Source organism: Danaus plexippus, chromosome 30 (assembly GCF_018135715.1).
Source record: "Danaus plexippus chromosome 30, MEX_DaPlex, whole genome shotgun sequence".
NCBI lineage: Eukaryota > Metazoa > Arthropoda > Insecta > Lepidoptera > Nymphalidae > Danaus > Danaus plexippus.
In genome coordinates this window covers 430,115-450,744 of record NC_083557.1, presented here as the reverse complement: position 1 = coordinate 450,744, position 20,630 = coordinate 430,115, and the positions used below count along the sequence as shown (strand labels likewise).

The 20,630-nt window shown below is 37.5% G+C and overlaps 1 protein-coding gene across 2 annotated transcripts in view; it reads left to right on the top strand.

The window, feature by feature from the left end:
* The window catches only part of LOC116776649 (anoctamin-4), a 31,757-nt gene extending 16,236 nt beyond the window's left edge, over window positions 1-15,521 (top strand). Inside the window, exons 2-25 of one of the 2 annotated variants that reach the window (XM_032669890.2) lie at window positions 1,114-1,378; window positions 2,047-2,165; window positions 4,645-4,788; window positions 4,927-4,956; window positions 5,036-5,290; window positions 5,420-5,554; window positions 6,019-6,195; window positions 6,363-6,514; window positions 6,868-6,970; window positions 7,155-7,262; window positions 7,884-8,089; window positions 8,569-8,735; window positions 8,991-9,067; window positions 9,760-9,900; window positions 10,178-10,342; window positions 10,594-10,737; window positions 11,162-11,331; window positions 11,639-11,778; window positions 12,218-12,377; window positions 12,854-12,899; window positions 12,963-13,068; window positions 13,421-13,593; window positions 13,983-14,154; window positions 14,426-15,521. In XM_032669890.2, coding sequence (XP_032525781.2) covers window positions 1,120-1,378; window positions 2,047-2,165; window positions 4,645-4,788; window positions 4,927-4,956; window positions 5,036-5,290; window positions 5,420-5,554; window positions 6,019-6,195; window positions 6,363-6,514; window positions 6,868-6,970; window positions 7,155-7,262; window positions 7,884-8,089; window positions 8,569-8,735; window positions 8,991-9,067; window positions 9,760-9,900; window positions 10,178-10,342; window positions 10,594-10,737; window positions 11,162-11,331; window positions 11,639-11,778; window positions 12,218-12,377; window positions 12,854-12,899; window positions 12,963-13,068; window positions 13,421-13,593; window positions 13,983-14,154; window positions 14,426-14,532 — 3,456 coding nt within the window. In that variant the 5' untranslated portion in view covers window positions 1,114-1,119 and the 3' untranslated portion in view covers window positions 14,533-15,521. Of the gene's footprint in view, window positions 1-1,113; window positions 1,379-2,046; window positions 2,166-4,644; window positions 4,789-4,926; window positions 4,957-5,035; window positions 5,291-5,419; window positions 5,555-6,018; window positions 6,196-6,362; window positions 6,515-6,867; window positions 6,971-7,154; window positions 7,263-7,883; window positions 8,090-8,568; window positions 8,736-8,990; window positions 9,068-9,759; window positions 9,901-10,177; window positions 10,343-10,593; window positions 10,738-11,161; window positions 11,332-11,638; window positions 11,779-12,217; window positions 12,378-12,853; window positions 13,069-13,420; window positions 13,594-13,982; window positions 14,155-14,425 lie in introns of both variants that reach the window. The other variant, XM_032669889.2, reaches the window with a different exon arrangement.
* The last annotated feature ends 5,109 nt before the right edge of the window (window positions 15,522-20,630 follow it).

Below are 20,630 nucleotides of genomic sequence, written 5' to 3'. Positions count from 1 at the left end.
AGGCAATTGTCCAGGTTATCGATCATTGTGGATGAGAACATAGTCCTGACTATTAAGAGTACCACGAGGTCTTTGCCTGAAACTGAGCCCTCGCAGTAAATCTCCAACTGAATTCGGAAAATCTGGATAAAATTGCAGATTATACTATACTTTATTGCTTTCGTAAATTCAGAACATTATTAGATATAAGCGAGCATTTTTTGAAATTCATATGAATAATTAAAGAATAATGTTTGATAGAGTGAGATAATACTTTAATTGGAGAGGCCTATGTTCAGCAGTGGACTAATATGGGCTGACGATGATGATGATGAATACTTTACACGGATATAATTATTTTTATGCTATCGATAACGAGGTTATGGCCACTTGACTTCTGATTAGTATTATTCGGTATCCCTAATACTTATCAAATTGTCTTAATTCCATTAATTAAATTTAATCGTCGATAATCATAAACTTACTAACTTGTGACGTGATTTAAAACTCTTCGTTTATGTGCCAAAAGAGCAGACTTTGTCCCTGATGGGAGGTAGTCACCATTGCCCATGGACATGGTGCTATATAAGGGGTGTTGCAGATGCGTTGTTTGTGGAGGAGCCAACTGAACACTTGATATTTGATAACTTTCAGGCGTCTAGGCATCTTAGGCATGATCTCTTATTATATTGCCTCAATTTATGCTCTCCAAGCTTTTTATTTTCTCATTAAACTTTATTCTTTATATTCATATTTCTTATTCATATTCTTATATTCATATTTGGCTTCTCAAAAAAATGAATATTCGTCTGGAAATGGCGGATATTTTATTGATTATCATTAGACCTAAATAATTAAACTTAAATTTAAAAATATCAGAATTTCATACACTAGCTTCTATTTCATACACTAGACACTATTCCATACACTAGCTCAATTGTAATCGCCACTGGAAGTACATATTATCCGAGTCGCAAGTTCGAATCCTTGTGAAGACTGAATCTTGCGTTTTTACGATTTATAATTTAACTGATTTCATAAGTGTAGGTGATAACAAATTTAAGTTTATATTAAACTACTTCAAAGCCAGTCGGTGTCATGTACTCCCAAAACTATAAAAATTTTCTTTTTCAGGAAACAATGAAAGATAATGCAGAAGAGTTCGGAGAAGTATCAGTCAGGAAGGTCGTGGAAAAGCTCAACCAGCGTGCGCCGAAGAATTTGGACAAACTGAACCTAGATCCAGTCAACCATTACATCGGGGCGTTGGGTCCAACTCACTCTTTGATGGACAAAATTACGTTCGAGAGTGAAAGAGTGAAGGGGAGTCAGAGCGAGTCATCGTCTAGACGAAACAGTGATGATGGCGGAAGAGCAAAAAGAGAAAGACTTCGTGAAGGTAGTTTGATATCCACAGCTGAAATAATGCTCGAGCTTAATTATAACTGCTTTAATTTTTTGTTATTTAGGAGCTTAATGACCTTGTTTGCAAATATTTTTTTTAGTTTTTTATTTCTCTTGTTTTCCCCAACCTCTTACTAAAATACGATTTGTATGGGACTATGAGACGTGCATATTTCGTGTCTCTTCATTTATCAACAACAATATCTGATCTTCATGTCGTTTTTATTATTATAGTTTATAATAATGCACATATATATAACAATATGTATATTTTTGTTGACAACTTTTTAAGACCTATATAATAAGTCTTTGTGAATAATTTCATCAACAACCATCATTCTTTGTCCACGTTTTGTTACGGCATATAATAAAAAAAAGTATCAAAAAAAAACAAAACTATAAAGTTTATACTCAAAGATTTTTTGAAAATAAGATAACCGACCCAAAAAAGAGAACCAAATTACCGAAATTACATTAGAACGTTTAATTTGGGACGAATGTTCTGTATTAATGAGTTATAGACCACAGATAATCTATAACTATAGATTAGACAATAATCCTAGATAATGACCTATCATGTACTTTCTTACGCAGCTGGGATAATAGCTTCCAATTGAATATATGATTGGACCTCTATCATCATTAAATTAATTTTTCATCCAGATGGCACCAGTTCTGAACCACCCACAGCCAGTGTGACCCACAAGGCCTGGGACGACCTCACCAGTTCGACTTCCACCACCAGGACCGAGCTGAGTGTCTCTGATGGCGCTGAAGATCAGGTGAGGATCTATACCTGTCTGTTAACGATATTTATTTTATATATCAAAGGTGTCAAACGAGCAAACGGCCTACTTGATGAAGGTAGTCACCGTCGCCCATGGACATCTGCAACATAAGGGATGTTGCGGATGCTTTGCCGACCTTGACTGTGAGAGAGGGAGAAGAAAGGGTGGGGAAAAGGAAAGAACAAAACTCCCACTCATCGGACGAAACGTAGCCATCAAAGACTGCTTCATGCCGATCTTCTGTGAAAAGGTGGTACTTCCCCGGTCGAGCCAGCCCATGAGCATGAGTAGTATGATGACAGCTAGGCTCTACCACCTCCTAATTTTTCTCTCATTTGATGTTGACTCTAAGCAGTTGTTCAGGTTTTATCTCCTTTGATTTGCGATATTATTGTTTTATTCTGAAACAAAGTAGATATAAAAAATACAAATTATATTAAAACCCACACATCAGGAGAAGCCTGTAGAAATCGAAAGTAAAACCTTCCCACCATTTCCTGCCATTTCCTTATTCCCACCCCTCCATTTTCCTCAACAATCAATGTAGGCAACGCAAACATAGATGTTGCGGATGTCATCAAGTAGGCTGTCTGCTCGTTCGCCGCCTTTCACTTAAAAAAAAAACTAACAACATAAAAAATAGTTAAACCGCACTCCGTTTTTGTGCGGTCGGATAAAATAAACCAATGTGTAATACGCAGGGGAATGTGTATTAACTTAAAGCCTAATGTATTTCCGATGAAAGTTAAGCGACGGTCGTTAACCTTTGGGGATTGATTGATTGATAGGATCCAACAGACTTACACAATATATTGTTTCAGTGAATAGTGTTTAATAGAATTAATGAAAATACCAATTTTTTTTACTGTTTCTGTGCACTGAAGATATTTATTTAATGTTGTCCCTATATATATATATACATGTTTAACTAAAGACCATGTCTCAATACTGAGTTTCACGAATTATATGCTAACTTATTTAATATGAATCTATAATTAATTGTAACTACAATACATAGACAATATAATACATATATAATGTACTGTTAATAAGGCTTCAAGCAAAAGAAAAAATAATATAATAGCTTAAATGAGCTGAAGAAGCTGTCCCCATGGTGGTAAAACCAATCTAGTCTGACAGCTCACAGCCCATGTCTTTACTGTCGTGTTGTGATTGACAAACGACTATACACCATTGACCATTAGTGTAAATGAGATTGGTTTGTTCATTACGACCTCTGTTTCATTACTTTAACATGTGTAAGAGACATTGAATTTAACTTTAAATATATTTAGAGAATTCATTCTTAAGTATATTCGTCTTCGTTGGGTGTGGTAAGGTTTTTGGACGTTGTTCTAAGTCTTACTCCCAGCTTGAGGCCGAATCAATACTCGATTGATAAGTTTGAGAAGGCTGCTGCAAGGATATTTATTACTTGAGGGCAATTTTGTTTAGAGATCTTCTCGATTTCTGTAACGTGGTAATCCACTCGCCATCAGAACTACAACAATTTGCAAGGACCTAATTTCAAGTGGTGGATATATTGTAAGCAAAATCTTGCTCTGCATCAGTTTGTTTCACAACTCTAAGTATGGTGATTCTAGACAATTGCTGAGAGCTTAGTGATCAGCTATAGTGATGGAGGCCGGACACCTTCCCTGCGAACAGTGAATCATTATCAACTTAAAACAGCTTCGTCATTTCCGAATTTCTCTGAGCCAAAAAAAAAAACAAGTCCTATGCATTCTATTTACGAGTAAGCCCTTACCATTTTCTAGGAAATTACTAAAACGCCTGTAGATTTTTACGGCTTACAGTGCAAACGTTCGGGGGCTATAAAAATGTTCTAATAAACGCAACATCAAAGTGAGCCCTGGCCAGTTTTGGTCTCAAAAACTCTTGTTTCTGTTAGTCTACTGCTATCCTTTAAAAGTTACTTTAGATTTCTTTATAACGTTAGTTCAGTAGAACACCAAGCCGCTGGTGTAACTCACGGCTCTAACGGATATCCCGTAACAGTGGCGTTAAGTGAAGCAAATTAATAAAAGTAGAATGATATCATGAACGAAAAGACCTTCCGGAACGAAGAAGAATACAAAGCTGAATGACGTATGACTGACTTGAATTAACTGACGCAGTAAAGAGCAATTAGATTAATAAACTTATACTTAGGGGGGGTACGAACCCAATTCCCTATCTGAATCTCTAACCAACTGAGTTCTCTACCTTGTCCCGAGGCTGTTAGTTTATTTTCTTAATAAACATTTAACTAGCCAAAACAGTTTTTTTTTTTGTAAAGACATAGAAACGTATATAAAAATATCTTAATAATTTTACTATAAATGTATACAACATAAACCACAAACCCTTCCCGTACAAACATATTATTCTTAGTGAAGACGTTTTATGTAATTTTCGCAAATATATAACCAGTTGGATATCTATAAAACTTATTGATTACATTGTATGATAGGTGAGAAGTCGTCGAAGGAGTCAGGAATCTGCTCTTCCTAATACTCCACTTCAGCGTCCTGCGTGGAGGTCAGCAGATAGCTTGGCACCAGATTCGGCCTTCGGCACATCCTTAGCGGACATTATGGAGAGCCCAAACAACAAGGTCAATGTTTATAGTCAATCGAAACTTGATGATACGCTTGGATAGCATCAAACATTTCTCGACATAGATTTCTGACTGAATTATTTGTTTTATTTCAAACGAATAATCTAAACGGATGTTTTTTCATGATCATCGCAGAGCCCGTTTGCGGAATCAACAGGAAATCAGGTTATTTTTGTGTTGTTTATAATATAATTGACACAAATTATCCTAAAATGAAACATATTAAAGCTGATTTATTATTCAGATATATCTTCGTGACGATATCATATCCCGGGACAGTTCGGAGGAGAGGCGAGCCAAGCTCAACTGGAAGCTGGTGAGGAATGTCACTTCAGCCGCTGGAGCCTTCAATAAGAACGCTCTGCCTGGCTCAGCGCTGCCCACCTTCCAGTCGAAACCTGGCAGTAATCATTCTAATTACAACAAACAGAAAAGAAAAGAGTCAATGCCAAACACGAAGAATGAGAAAGTGGAAGATATTGGCGAAACCAGCCCTGAGGTAAACTAATAAACAGATATTTGGTAGGCTTTGAAATGACATGTTAACATTACAACTTCAAAAACATTAATTATATAAGATTTATATATAAGTTTAGTTATTATAAGTAGTCCATGAATGACTTCCCAGGGTCTAGATCCTGATTCCCTGATGTTCCGGGACGGGAGGCGCCGTATTGACATGGTGCTGGCCTACGAGGAAGAAGACTACGGAGTCATGACGGAGGCCGAGGCGAAGAGGAGAGACAGCAGGAGGACGTTCCAGGTCTTTGTCATACTGACCGTTTCCAGGTTAAACTTGAAGTAACGAGATCTAAGGCTTTCGCGAGTAAATTAAAATGAAACTAATATTTTCGGATGTACCACGCGTTTATACTTTATCTACATACTCCCGACGCGTCGGCACTTCCAGCCACCGTGATCACGGAGACGAGATGAAAGAAGACACGAGGAGTAATCGACGGCCATTGAAATTTAACTTAGCAGAAATTGAAATTACGAACCAAGTGTTTTTGTCATAAATTTTGGGTCCTAACTTCATACCGCTTCATTTAACTTATATATAATTTTTTATATTGATCAATTTTAATATTTTTTTGCCATAATACAATTGATCAAAACTGTTTATGTCCAAAAACGGTATTCGAATCTGTGTTTATAAAATCAGCGCGAAGATTTTTTGAATACGAGAACTAAGAAGCTGTTATTTATCTATTGAATCCTTACCAGGAGAATCTGGTGAAGGAAGGGCTGGAATTGGAGCTCGAGAACAAATGCCTGTCCTTCGACGGCAAGACCTGGTTCCTGAAGATACACATCCCCTGGAAGACGGAAATGAGACTGGCGGAAGTCATCGGCATGAAGTTCCCCACCAAACGATTTATAACCATATCCGTTAGAGCGTGGGTGAGACTACATCTTGTGTACTTATTCTAAAACTCTTTTTTTCACCAATACATATTATATACATATATGAAAATTAAATAAATTTTCCCTTATCCTAGTCTTTATTTGAATTTCAATTTGATCAAAATATAACATGAGCAGGTAACAAGTATTACTTTCATGTAAAGGGAAACGACGTCCAAGCGCAGAGAGAGAAGCGGTGGCATACAAAATGGCGGAGAAAATGGAAGGAGCTGTATGAATATGAGCCGACCAGAATAGAGCCTGAACCCTCCTTCTACAGCGCCACGGACAAACCAGGGGTCAGGAGAGAAGAACAGTACGTCACTTAATATTCTAAAACTACCTTCACCCGCGACTTCCATCACGCGCTGTAGTATATTACTTCTAAGTTACTCGTGATTATGTCAGTTATCTGCCAGTGAAATTTACATCAAAATCGGCCTAGCCGTTTCAGAGCTTAGCTAGAACAAACAGACAGATAATAATACTGTGGCGTACATCCATATGCATTTAGTAAAAAGCAGTTATTCTAATTCAAATAGACACTCAAACGTTTGTATAGTTCACTTTAAATATTTTTATTGTTAACGCCATCTAGCGTGAAAGGTAGAACCTACAAATAGAACTGTTTCCGCCGCCATCTGTTGACGAAAATTTGTATCTTTTTAGATTCTTAGTAAAAGACAGACACACCATGTTTTCTCCGGCCCAGCGCAGTCTCATGGTGATGCAGATTCTGTTGAGAGCCAAATACGATAATAATGATACTAAGGTAGACATAATATATATTATATATACTAAGTCATTCTGTTCTAAAATACCATAAAACGTTTGCTTTAAAAATATTAAATCAATCTCATATTCTCTTAGCATGATTTATTTAAAATTCTCCGATTAAACCTACCTCCAGTACAAAGTACCTAAAGGAATATATATATATATATATATGTCCGCAGATGGGTATCCGTCGCCTGCTGAACGACGGCACGTACCTGGCGTGTTTCCCGCTGCACGAGGGCCGCTACGACCAGGACAACGAGGACAAGACACAGACGGACAGACGGGTGGGCGGATCACCATATATATACATATAACATACTAGTCCATGCCCGCGACTTTTTTGTGAAAATAAAACCCAAACCAACTCATATAATCTACGTCGCAGGATTTTTGTTTTAAACAACCTAGATCCAACCTACAGCGCCATCTGTTGGGATGATCAGTGATCTAAGCCATCTGGTTCGCCATACAAATACAAAAATTCCTTCAAATCGGCCCGGCCGTCAAGTAGTGCAGTGACATACACACACACATTACAATTATACATAAACGTTCCTAAACATAGCGTTTGTTGTTTGGAAGAAAACTTTAATATGAATTTTCTTGTTTTCATGTATTTGATTGTTATAACTACAACGGGAATAAATCAGTGAAATTTCTATCAGCTATCAGCATTCATGAGATACAGACTTGTGACACACGGACACATAGCGGAGTCTAATACGATGTTACAATCCTTAAACCTAGATATAACTTATGTTACAAGTGGCGCCCTCTGTGCTTGCTAATTATAATATACTGCAATCCTTGGAATTAATTATAACACTGAACCATTGTGATTTTGTGATGGCAACATTTAAGTATTTACCCGTATCTTAAAACTAATAGCTACTTCCTATTCACAGCTTCTGTATCTAGAATGGGCTCGTCCCTGCAAATGGTACAAAAAGCAGCCCCTTTGGCTGGTCAGAAGATACTTCGGGGAGAAGATAGCGTTGTACTTCTGTTGGCTGGGATTTTACACTAAAATGTTGTACGCGCCCGCCATAGTCGGCACTCTCTGCTTCCTGTACGGACTGGCCAGCATGAACTCGCAGGACAACATACCCAGGTCCGTAAAATACATTGACATTCAAATTGTTATGGCCTTAGACTCGATGGGATATTTTAAGGTTTTTGGAGACAAACATTTTAACAAATAAACAATTTAATGCGCCTGTTATTTTTGACCTAATACATTAAAATTAGTATTTGACAAAAAAGATTTAACTTTCTAAAAGCAGCCGTAGAAAATATAATAGAGTAAAATATTTTTAGTTTTCCTAAAACTACTAAAAAAATCATCTAAATCTGTATTTTTTTACTAAAAATATATTAAAAGAAATAGTTTAAAATTGTATTGTCTGTACTATAATACCAGCTGTTATATGTATACACGGTATATATAAGAGAATTAAATTATTTGACAATTGATTGTCCGGCTGTTTGTTTCACCTAATCTCAGTAACGGCTGGACCGATTCCAACGAAACTTTCACTGGCGGATAGCCAATATAATAATTAGTAACATAGACTATATATAAACCTCCAGTAAAGAGATCTGCGACGCGTCCGGTCCTGGCAACACCACGCTGTGTCCCCTCTGCGACAAGGCCTGCCAGTACCAGCTGCTCTCGGACTCGTGCCTGTTCGCCAAGCTGACGTACCTCTTCGACAACCCGGCGACCGTGTTCTTCGCTATCTTCATGTCTTTCTGGGGTTGGGCCACCGTCACCCTCATAATTCAGTATTATATTACCTTCGATGGTTAAACGAGACATAGCCTTACTTGATATATAATTAAAACTGCCATGGAATTTTTGATGTATGAAAAACTATGTGCGATAATTAACTGTGAACTCTTAAAGTATATAATAAACTATTATTCTCTAACAATATATTTTAGACGTTTCTTTGTCTAATGATACAAATTTTTGAGGGCTTCGTCTTTTATAAATTTAATTTTTTTTTCAGCAACAACATTCCTTGAACTGTGGAAACGAAAGCAATCAGTGTTAAGATGGGAGTGGGATCTGGGAGGAGTGGACCAAGTAAGATGTATTCACGAGAAATAGATTTTTGTTCTATTGTTATACAGTTTAACAAATCCATAAAAAATAGTAATTACTTATCTTATGATAGCATTTTTATGCCAAGATATAGTCAATAGATGGCGCTCTTAATATTTCTAATCTAGTCAAAACAAAATAATAGTGCGTGTAGTCCCTCCCAGAAGTGAACCAGAGCAATTGTTATCTATATAACTAAATTTTTAAATAAAATATCTCCTTATTCAATTATGTGTATCAAAACATACTAAACGAATAACTCAATACAGAACAGCAAGCTCGTGCTCCACTATGTCGCGGCTCCACCCTGACCACTGCGCAGCACAGCAGCAGTACCATGCTCATGTGCCTGGAATCTACTGACTATATCTATCTCTCTCCTATTTTCTACATTCGTGGATCTTTCTCTCTCCCTCAGCGTAAACGTGTAACGCAACCTTGTTGGAAGTCACACAAGAAGTTCCTCTTCACAATCGATTTAAAAATTTTATTGATACCATTTCTGTGTAGACTGACGCCATGATCGAGGTTTCCGTAATTACTCAATAGATGGCGCTATCAATACATTCCTACACACGTCACCTCTGTCGATCAGATTTTGTAGATACTCAACAGATGGCGCTATTATAATATTTTTATTGCTCATGATATTCGTATATTTCCACCTACCCTAGGACGAGGACCCTCGACCTGAATTCGAGACCTCGGTGAAAACGTTTCGTACCAACCCGGTGACGAGGGAGAAGGAACCTTACTTACCCACCTGGCAGAAGACCATGAGATACGTCGCCACCAGCTCGGCTGTACTCTTCATGGTGAATATCTGATGTGACGAAAGATATAGTTAAAATACAAGAGTGAATTATACAAAAGATACCATTATAATTAATGTACAGCCTTTTCTGTATATTTTTATGATTAGGGCGTTCTCTAAAGCTTTGACCTCAGACAGAGTCAGAAATATGATATACTCGTACTAGTCCCAACACATGCTTATTGATAAAAAGCTCTGAATTTCTCACTAAGCTCATTATCATTAGGACTTCCACTGAACCGTTTACACGGGATGTAATTTTGAATTATTTCCCTCAGATAACCATAGTGATGGGTGCTGTCCTGGGCACCATTATATATAGGATATCTATGGTCTCTGTCATCTACGGCGGCAGCGGATTCTTCTTAAAGAAACACGCCAAGATCTTCACCGCCATGACGGCCGCCCTGATCAATTTGACAATGATCATGATTCTAACGCGCGCAAGTATTTTTATGTTTCCTACATGTTACAAGTGGCGCCATCTAGTACTATTAGCAATGTTCTATAATCCTTAGAATCATTATGACTGAATATAATCTTAATACTGAGCCATTGTCATATTGTAATGGCAACATTTAAGTATCTCACTGTGTCTTAAAACTAATGCCGGCTAAGTAACGCCGAACATTGAACAACAAGTCTGAAACTGACCTTATGCCGTTTGACGAAAAAACTCGTGGTAACCTTCCAGATATACGCCAAAGTCGCCGTTTACTTGACCAACGTCGAAAACCCGAGGACGCAGACCGAGTACGAGGACTCCTACACCTTCAAGATATTCTTCTTCGAGTTCATCAACTTCTATTCGTCGCTCATATACATAGCCTTCTTCAAGGTGAGATATAACACGTGGCATATTGAATAAAAATTAAAGATATTTCTTATTGATTAAGTAATTTTTCGAACAATACCTGTATATGAGATATTTATATGAAAATGTTCAGACGACATCAAAAATATCTACTGCTATTGACGTTAATGAGAAAATTTATTACTGAACGGATGTTGATGAAACCACACACACACACACACACATACACAAGAATAACATGATTTTGATTTTAAATAATAGAACATGTAACAGTTGTATGTAGTATACAGATTAAGACGATAGATGGCGCTGACTTTTAACGGGCACAATATAAGTACATACATGCTTTTAATTATTTCTACACCAAAGTCACAGAAAAAATCTTATAATAATATTTTTACGTCACCATGTCTTCGGATGTTCCTCAAGATGTTTCCTCTACACCCAGGGTCGTTTCTTCGACTACCCCGGCGACGACCAGGCCAGGAAGTCGGAGTTCTTCAAGCTGAAGGGCGACATCTGCGACCCGGCCGGCTGCCTGTCCGAGCTGTGCATACAGCTGGCCATCATCATGATCGGCAAGCAGTGCTTCAATAACTTCGTGGAGCTTGGATACCCGTGCGAGACTCAATGATTTAATACACTCACACAGCGTTATGGGACAAGTGGCGCCCTCTGTGCTTACTAATTATAACATACGATAATCCTTGGAATTATTTTTCTGACTAATTATAATTAATAATAATACTGAACCATAGTCATTTTGTGATGGCAACATTTAAGTATGACTTTGTATTTGAAAACTAGGAACACTGGCTTCAGCCACTTTTGTAAGACTATTGGAAGTAATGAACATTGATGATTATCGTATTCATTATATTAACAATATGTGATTCCACTCATCGTAACTCATCGTATCTCACAGTAAGTTGCACAACTGGTGGCGTCTCCGATCTCATCGTGCTGTGACCCGGGACCCTAGCCGCGCGCACATGGCCTGGGAACAAGACTACCACCTACAGGACCCGGGACGCCTCGCGCTCTTCGATGAATATCTCGAGATGAGTCAGTGTCACAAACGTATTCAAATATATATATATATATATATATATGACAGGTGCGAGTCCTGTGTCTGGACATTTCATTCGATATTATATATCATCGAAGGCAGCCCTAGCAGGTTCTTTTCAAATTTGGTGAGCTTGGACAGTGGAGGTGAGCGTTTAACGCGTTAGATAGCGGCCCCTTAAACCTACACCTGGGTCGCAAGTCCCAGTCACTGTTGAAGCTCCTCTCCCTGCATCATGGACCCGGCACCCGCACGGTGAATCCACTGAATTAAATGTCTAGAAACAGGACTCGAACCAGCCACCCACAATACTTCATTCCCGTCGCTTTACCAATCAAGTTATTCCGCTAAACTTTAAACATTGTTCGTTCGATCTGTGTCACTAGCAGCGCCATCTGTCGTGAGGTGTAAAGTGAGTCTATTGAATGGTTCCAGTCCTCCAGTACGGGTTCGTGACGCTGTTCGTGGCGGCCTTCCCCCTGGCGCCGCTGTTCGCGTTACTCAACAACGTGGCCGAGATACGTTTGGACGCTTACAAGATGGTGACGCAGGCGAGGAGGCCGCTCGCCGAGAGGGTCGAGGACATAGGGGCTTGGTAAAACTATGATTTATATTGACAGCGCCACCTAGCGTCTCAAACGGCACACAGTGTAAAATATCACTGCCATGAAAGTTCCATGAAGTACTAAATGCGATTTATATTTTAATATGTAACAAACTGACGGCGCCATCTAGTGTCTGAATCGTGGCTCCATACAGAATATAACTCTCATGTTATTCCCATGAGGAACTACATGGAATTTTTGAATTAATTTTCATGTAAACATAATTCTGCCGACCGAGCTACATTATTGGAAAGTTACATCAAGATTTGTGTAGTAGTTTTTGCATGAAAATTCAAAAATACACAGATATAATATTAAACGAAGTCATATATCTGATGTGATATTTACCGCCAAGAGATCTGATTTTGATGTCATAAAAATGAAGCAAATGAAGCTAGCAACACTAACAGTACTCAGTTCATTTGTAATTTAGGCTATTTTTGTATATATACATGTTTTGTCCCAGGTACGGCATCTTGCGAGGCATCACGTACGCCGCGGTGGTGTCCAACGTGAGTATGATAATCGCTAAAGCAACCAATACACGTCAGTACATGTCCGTGTACATGTTCCAGGCGTTCGTGATAGCCTACACGAGCGACTTCATACCCCGCATGGTCTACAAGTACGTCTATTCTCCCGACAAAACGTTAGCCGGCTACATAGACCACTCTCTGTCCTGTGAGTATTTATCAATCTTATATCAAAACAGATTCCCAATATATATATATATATATATATATATATATATATATATATATATATATATATATACAAGAAAATGTCAATTTCAGACGCTAAAACTTCCAGCGCTGACTCTGAGATAATTAATATATATGATGGACAAGAACGAAACACTGAACTTAACTTAACTTTCAATATGAACGAATAAATGACAAGTTGTCCGCATCACCCCGAGAGATGGCGCTGGAAACAGTGGTTTTATACGAAAAATCCTTACATATCTAAATTATCATGCTTAATGCCTTACACTATTGTGTTTCTTATGAGCTTCATATTTCCAACCTCTCAGTGTTCAACACGTCTGACTATCGAGCCGACTGGGGCGCCGACAGCGAAACCGACCCGCCGCTCTGTTCCTACCGAGGTTACCGCAACCCCCCAGAACACAGCGACCCCTACGGCCTGTCGCCGCACTACTGGCACGTGTTCGCAGCTAGGCTGGCCTTCGTAGTGGTGTTCGAGGTGAACCACTAAGAGCTGATAAGTCATTAATCAATGAATTAAAACGAAAGCGCTGCCAATAACACAACCAGCCCAAACAAGTTACGAGCTGGCGTTTGATGAGCAATATAAACACGGCTACTAACAGAAAACACTAATATTCAGTGTATTGTGACCGCGGGGAACGTCGCTTGTGTCGCTTGTATGTCGCCTCTCGAAGGACGATCCTATTTCTAGAACATTCCTTAGCGTTCTCGTTGATGTCTCTACTTGTTTAGGAATTTTCTAGAAAATATATAGCTAATAGTTCGTCCACTCACCACGAGACGGTCCCACACTAGTCCCACACTATTCGCTAACCCGATCTTTAAGACATTACGTCATATAATAGTACAATGACAATGTTCCAGCACGTGGTGTTCGGTCTGACGGGTCTGATGCAGCTGTTCATCCCGGACGTGCCCACCGAGCTGCGCATACAGATACAGAGAGAGGCTCTGCTGGCCAAGGAGGCCAAGTACGAGCACGGGCGGAGGAGGCTCTCCACCGAGTACAGGCAGCTCATCACACACACCGACGACGGTGAGCGGGGACACACACACGCACACACACACTCACAGACACACACAATCCTGTGTCTAATATGATTGATGGACGTTGTAGGAACTCCTGCAATGGCGTTACTTCAACGATCCGCTTCAGATAAGCGTTGAAAGCTATTCAACCTTTTCACAATGAAGGTACTAGTTGTTGGCCCACCGACAGCGCCATCTATCGTCTGAGTTACGACTTCATACCTACAACTATTATAAATACGATACACGGAATGATTATATATGTGATGTTTCTCCAGAGCGGGCCTCAGGGCCGTATCAGCGGCGGACCTCGCGGGTGTCGGACGGCCTCGACGCTCACGTGGCCGTCACACAGAGACCTTCATCTCCCAGGATCACTCACTGACGTCACAACGAGATAACAACTCAGAACTGATCTGCAACTATTACATGAGACAGAACTATACGAAAAACGATATTATAGGTAGTAAAAATTAATTGTACGTGGAGGCAATCCGCGCGGAATGAAGTTGTAATGAAAACAGGAAGAGGTAGAAATTGATTTTTAAGGATTTTTCAGTGTTTCTTTAAGACAAACTTTATTAACGTTACTTACAAGTCACTATTAATATCCTGCGTGCATTCCGTCTCGCTCTGTCTCTCCCCCCTCCTTCCCATAGCGTTAAACGTTTAACGCTACCATGTTGGAAGTCGCATAAGAAGTTTCACTTCAATAAAATCTTGAAGCTGTAGGTATATGAGAGAATATCACGTGAATTTTAAATATTTTTTTTTAAAACAAACAAAAAAAAACTCTTTATTCAAAACTGTTTTAGAACGAATCTCGATATTTGACATCAAGCTGTCAAAACAATACAAACGATCCCTGTCATGTGATATTAATGGTAGTTGTCAAAATTAGTAGACATTTTTCAAAGAAACAATGAACTGAGATTGCAACTCGCTGTGTGTTTGAGAATATAAAACATGTTTGTTTGTGGATATGTAAATATAAGCTATCCTCGAAACTATTAAAAAGTAAGCTTATTTATTTGGATATTTATTGCTAAGTAAGTTTGTGAGTTAGTGATTATTTAAAGTACGTGACCAGTCTTCGACGACACATAAATTACTTCAACAATAAAAGTCATAGTATATAATTATATATTTTTAAAATCGTCAGTATCAATACTCAGAAACTAAGCAGGTCTGTAACTTGACGAATAAAATAAATTATTGGAATGAAAAAAATTTAAAAATTTACATTCTATCAAAAAGTGTCAAAGTCAGAATTTGGCGGCATTTTTATTATAGGTATTAATTCTGTAATATATTTGTGACATTGTCAAGTTTTGTACAAACACGTACTCAAGATGTGAAATACTCAATAAATAAATAAATTAATGAATATGGTTCCGTGTAATTTTATTTATTTTAATTTATTATGAATCCTGCCTGTCGTTTAATAGCATGCAAAGAAAATACGAGTTATAGTCAACGCCATCTAGCGGAATTGTGTGTAAACTTATTAAATGATCACTTCAACTGTAAATGTGTTTATAAGAAACCTCTATCTTTTGAAGTAAAATTTGTATTGCCATTTCGTTTTCGTTATTATTTTCATAATTCCATGACTTAGAAAGGTTAGCTTTGGCGGGAAGAGATGGTTTAAAACCAACTGTCATTTTGTATCAGCTAACCGTTGATCAAAAATATAATATAAATATCTCACAGAGTTTTAAAAAAAATTTAAGATCGTATATGTCATTTTATAAAAGTTGTTTCTCTTAAAAATTTAACTTCTAACCTACAAAAAAGAAATCGTGTCAGTTTAAGTACAAGGTCGATGAAGAATAACATAATATTGTCTATTATTATAAAAAAAATTCACTACGTTACATCATATTATTAAGAAACGGGAAAAGTTTCTGTTTTAATATTCACATTTAAATTTCGGACCTTTTTGAGTCTATGTCAAGTTTGACATAATCTGTGCCATCTTATACTTTTCCCGCCCCGCTCTGTGAACAACACAAGTGAATTTAAAGTTCTTTTGCTAAATACTAAACAAAAGTAATTGTTTTGATTTAAAAACCAATCAGTTCCGTTTGTATTATTGACTCGGACTTGTAATCATCATCAAAATCTTGGTGAGTACGTATTTAACTATTGGCAAATAAATTCAACTAGTTTAATTTTATTTACACTCAGCAATAACAGTTCAATTGTATTCTATTGATTTCGTAGTACTGTGTTACACACCTTTGTATATTTTTCATACTCATGACATATTGTATACTAATAACCACCCACTTCTTGTCTTATTAATAATAATAAATAATGACGTACTTTAAGTTATAACAGATAAAATGTTTAAGAATCTGCTTACTATATTTAATTATTAATAGTTTATACGATCTGTATAAAATAAACATTCGATGTTTAACTTTTACACGGAGATGAAACCTCTCAGCATTCAATGGATTCACCGTGCGGGCGCCGGGTCCATCGTTGCAGAGAGAGGAGCTTCGACAGAGCCTGGGACTTGCGACCCAGGTGTAGGTTTAACCTAACGCTTACCTCCACTGTCCAAGCTCCTCTCTCTACCTAACCAAATTTGAAAAGAACCTATTAACAGACAGACGAGATGAAAGTATCTCTTAAAACCTTATTTTCATTTAATACATTATATTCTGGAAAAATCGACTTTAGCTTACTCCCTTGAAAAAGGTAAATTTCATATGTTAGACCTAATATAACAAAAAAAAAACAGTTTAGTAATATTGGAAGGAAGGTCGTAAAGGGATTACTTCAGAAAAAAAACAAAAAAATACACTATAGTGTCTCTATAAAACTTACGAAAACAAAATAAAATTGCTTTTTCTTGTGCATATAAATCATAAATCCCTAACAATCTATTTTTATCTGTCTGACATACGTATCTTGTGAATTAACAATGTTTGTGTAGTGGTCATTACAATTGAAATTAGGTCAAAGGGTCAATCGGAATGTTAACGTACTGCGGTCGGAGACCCCGGCGTTATACGAGGGCTATTCGTCTTGCAAGAGAAATTTATTAAGTTAACAATTTCTGGCAAACCATATTCATTGCGGCCCTGTTAAATATTTAACAAATTATTGTAAGCATTTATATTATTTTATTTACATGTAATAAAATTATTGATCACCATGCCCATACTGGAAGCTATTATTCGTGATATTTAATTCATTTACAAAGACTGTAGCATTATTATTTAAATAGAATTCATCGTATTTAATACTGCAAATGGTTTTAATAGAAAAAAACTATTCTTATTATCAAAGGATTCTGATTTGACTAAATATAAAATCACAGCTCACAACTCGAATATTTGTTAACTTCAGAAGTGACTGCTGAATGTGGCAACCCTAAATGATAATAAATTGTTAAACAAGGACTTCCTGTGAGCTGGGTAATGAAGGCACATCTTGAATTGTCTTCTGCTGTATATTTTACTTGCCAACACTTTTGTATTTGCTCTTTAATTACTGGTATACCGTCTAAATCTTTAAATCTGGTAACCTGGCACCTGGTTCCTATGGAAGGAAGTCGTGTAAACCCTAATAATTATCGTCCAATTTCAATTACAACCAAAATGAGATAATCAGATTTCCTGGTGTATCAAAGGCCTCTTCCCTTCACAATTCTATTCTTACTCTAATTCTCTAAACTCTTTCTTTAACCGCGTGTGCCTGGTTACGAGGACAACACAATTGTGGACAAGTATCAATCCAGCTAAGAGGCCGGCTGAGAAAGACTTTAATTATACTTTCAGGAAAACCGGAATATTTCTGGGAAATCTGTTATAATGTAACCCGGAAAGACTGAAGCGAAGAGTATCCAGTGAATACATCGTCAATCAATGATTTCTCTTTTAAGGATATTCGCAAAATCTTCTGATAATCAAATATTATTACGTGTAGACAATAGCACTGCATTTTACACGGATGGAATGAGTACCGTCCGATGTACTCACATATCATCATCATCCTATCGGAGCCCACAGCTGAGTAAAGGCCTCTTCTCACATGGAGAAGGTTAGAACATTAATCACCACGCTTGCTCAAGACGGGTTGGCGATTTCAATCTTATAATTTGAAATTATAAGACCAGGTTTCCTCACGATGTTTACCTTCACCGTCCGTCAGTGGTGTCTAAATACTCTCAGAAAGTACATATGACTCGGAAAAGATCACATTGGTTCTTGCCAGGTTCCGAACCCACGCCCTCACGTATGAGAGGCGGGCGTTTTACCTCAGGCCACCACGACTTATACAGTACAACAAAACATATATGTATATATATTACCTCAACTTTTTAACATCACACAGATCGTTTACACTTATTTAAAATATTAATGGAGAATGAATGACAAAAGGTAAAGGCTTGTAAGTGTGTTATGCAAACTAGTGCTAAGAAGAGAGAATGAGACGTTTGGTTTGACCGACACTGGAAAAAGGAAGAAATAAAATAAATATTTTACTCACAAAAGATTTATTTAAAATACATTTACAACAAATTTATCTACAATACTCTCATCACACACGTCAGTCCACCGAAGGGTTACACTGGCCGAAACGACGCTTGCCAATAAGCCTTCCTCAGGAGGAATATCCTTATGGCTGAATTAATGATGAAGTCGCTTTGCAATACATTGGAAAATTAATGTGGCGTTATATTACGTAGAGATAATCTTTTTATGCATATGAAAATATAAAAGTTAGTATATAAGCTCTTCTACCAGTAAAGATATAACTTTTCGCGCAAAGGAAGTTAAAAAAGGCTCTATTTACTTGTACTCACAGTACTACATTATTCCCAGTTAAAAGTTTGTTATAGATTGAAAGCTTTGAATAGGAACATTGATTAAGTTACAATTATAGTCACAGCATCTCAGATCGGTGTCTTAAATAAAAAAATTGTGGAAATTAATTTAAAAAAGTTATATTCATTATCGATGTGCGCAGTTCAGGGAATGCAAAACATTATCATTGATAAGTAGTGAAAATATTTATGGTAAAGTTATCACTTAATGACTACTGGTTAATCCTTGGTTGTGGTTTTTTTTTGTGGGTAGGTGGAAATGAAGGCGATTATGACATACAATATCAGTAATAGTCTATTCTCTCTAGTCTCTAAGACACATATTATATTGGAAGTAAAAATACATGCAGTCTATCTGCCCCAACCTTGGCTGTTCACATGAGGAGGTGATGGTCGTTGGGGTACAAGAAATTTTTACAACGAAAGGTTGGAGAGTTGCCGTACTCCTGATCATCCAAGAGTAGCTAACTCTTTAAAGAGTAACCTATAAAATACTAAGACACTCGACACTTTACTCTGATGCTCATGCTGACAAGATTACTTTTAACTAAAACTTCGTCACGACAAAGCTTTATTTACGTCTCTCAGCGGACTCGCAAGCAGTAATGTGATATTTCTGGGCAATCTAAATGTCAGCTAGTTTTCAAATAAGAACAGATCTGTGCCTTATGTTATATACAAAGAAAGTGTCTCGAAGAGAATAGTGTTGAGCTTTCGCAAGCAGAATCAGTTTCCATGAAGTTGCCTTACCTTTACTTGCTCACTGAAGGGCTACCAAGTATTCTCGGTTATGAGGATGCATTCCGAAATGTTGAGCTCTAGGTGAACGGATTCCTCTCGCTGGTGAAGAGATAACTAATGTTTTGGTTGCACACAACTCCATTACATTAGCATCGCTTTCAGAGACAGCTTGAAGTGTGAAAGTGTTGAACCATGTTTCTATTTCCAAGTCTATCTGTTCCAAGCGGACCCTAGAGCTGGACCTGAACCATTCCAAAACTATACTGTCAGCTATATCACCTATAACACCCGGTAACAGCAGGAATCATTATCCAGACGATGGCGTAAGCAATGCTGTAATCAAAACCTCTGCTCTTGGCAGGAAACAACGTGTTTTTCAATATTTTTCTTTATATTAATTAGAAATATGTGCGGTCATAGCTCTATATATATACAGCAGTTTGCAGTAGCTTATATATATATATATAACGGAGGATCAGAAGATAGCTCATTATCAGACATAGTGAACGATGGAACAAGATTTAGTTGGTAACGCAGCGAGTTCATCCACTCCAAAAATGTCGGTGACATTCCCTTTTTTCTCTGTCAGTTGTCCAACGTCAAAACCGACACCGGGGTGACCTCACTCAAGCTAACTGCTTGACGTTGCCAGCTAATTCGTAATAATTTGTGAAATAAAATGGAAATAAAATCATAATTAATTCTGACGCTCCGACATATATATATATATATATATATATATATATAGACCAAACTAAGTAATATCAACCCTTCCACGATACAAACATCTATCAACTGATAGTTAAAAAAAAATTCTCCAGAAGCGATAAGAACATTGAAATAGCGCGTTCCGCTCATGACTCCTCAAATTCTACAATAATTTCTGTACTCCTACCCTA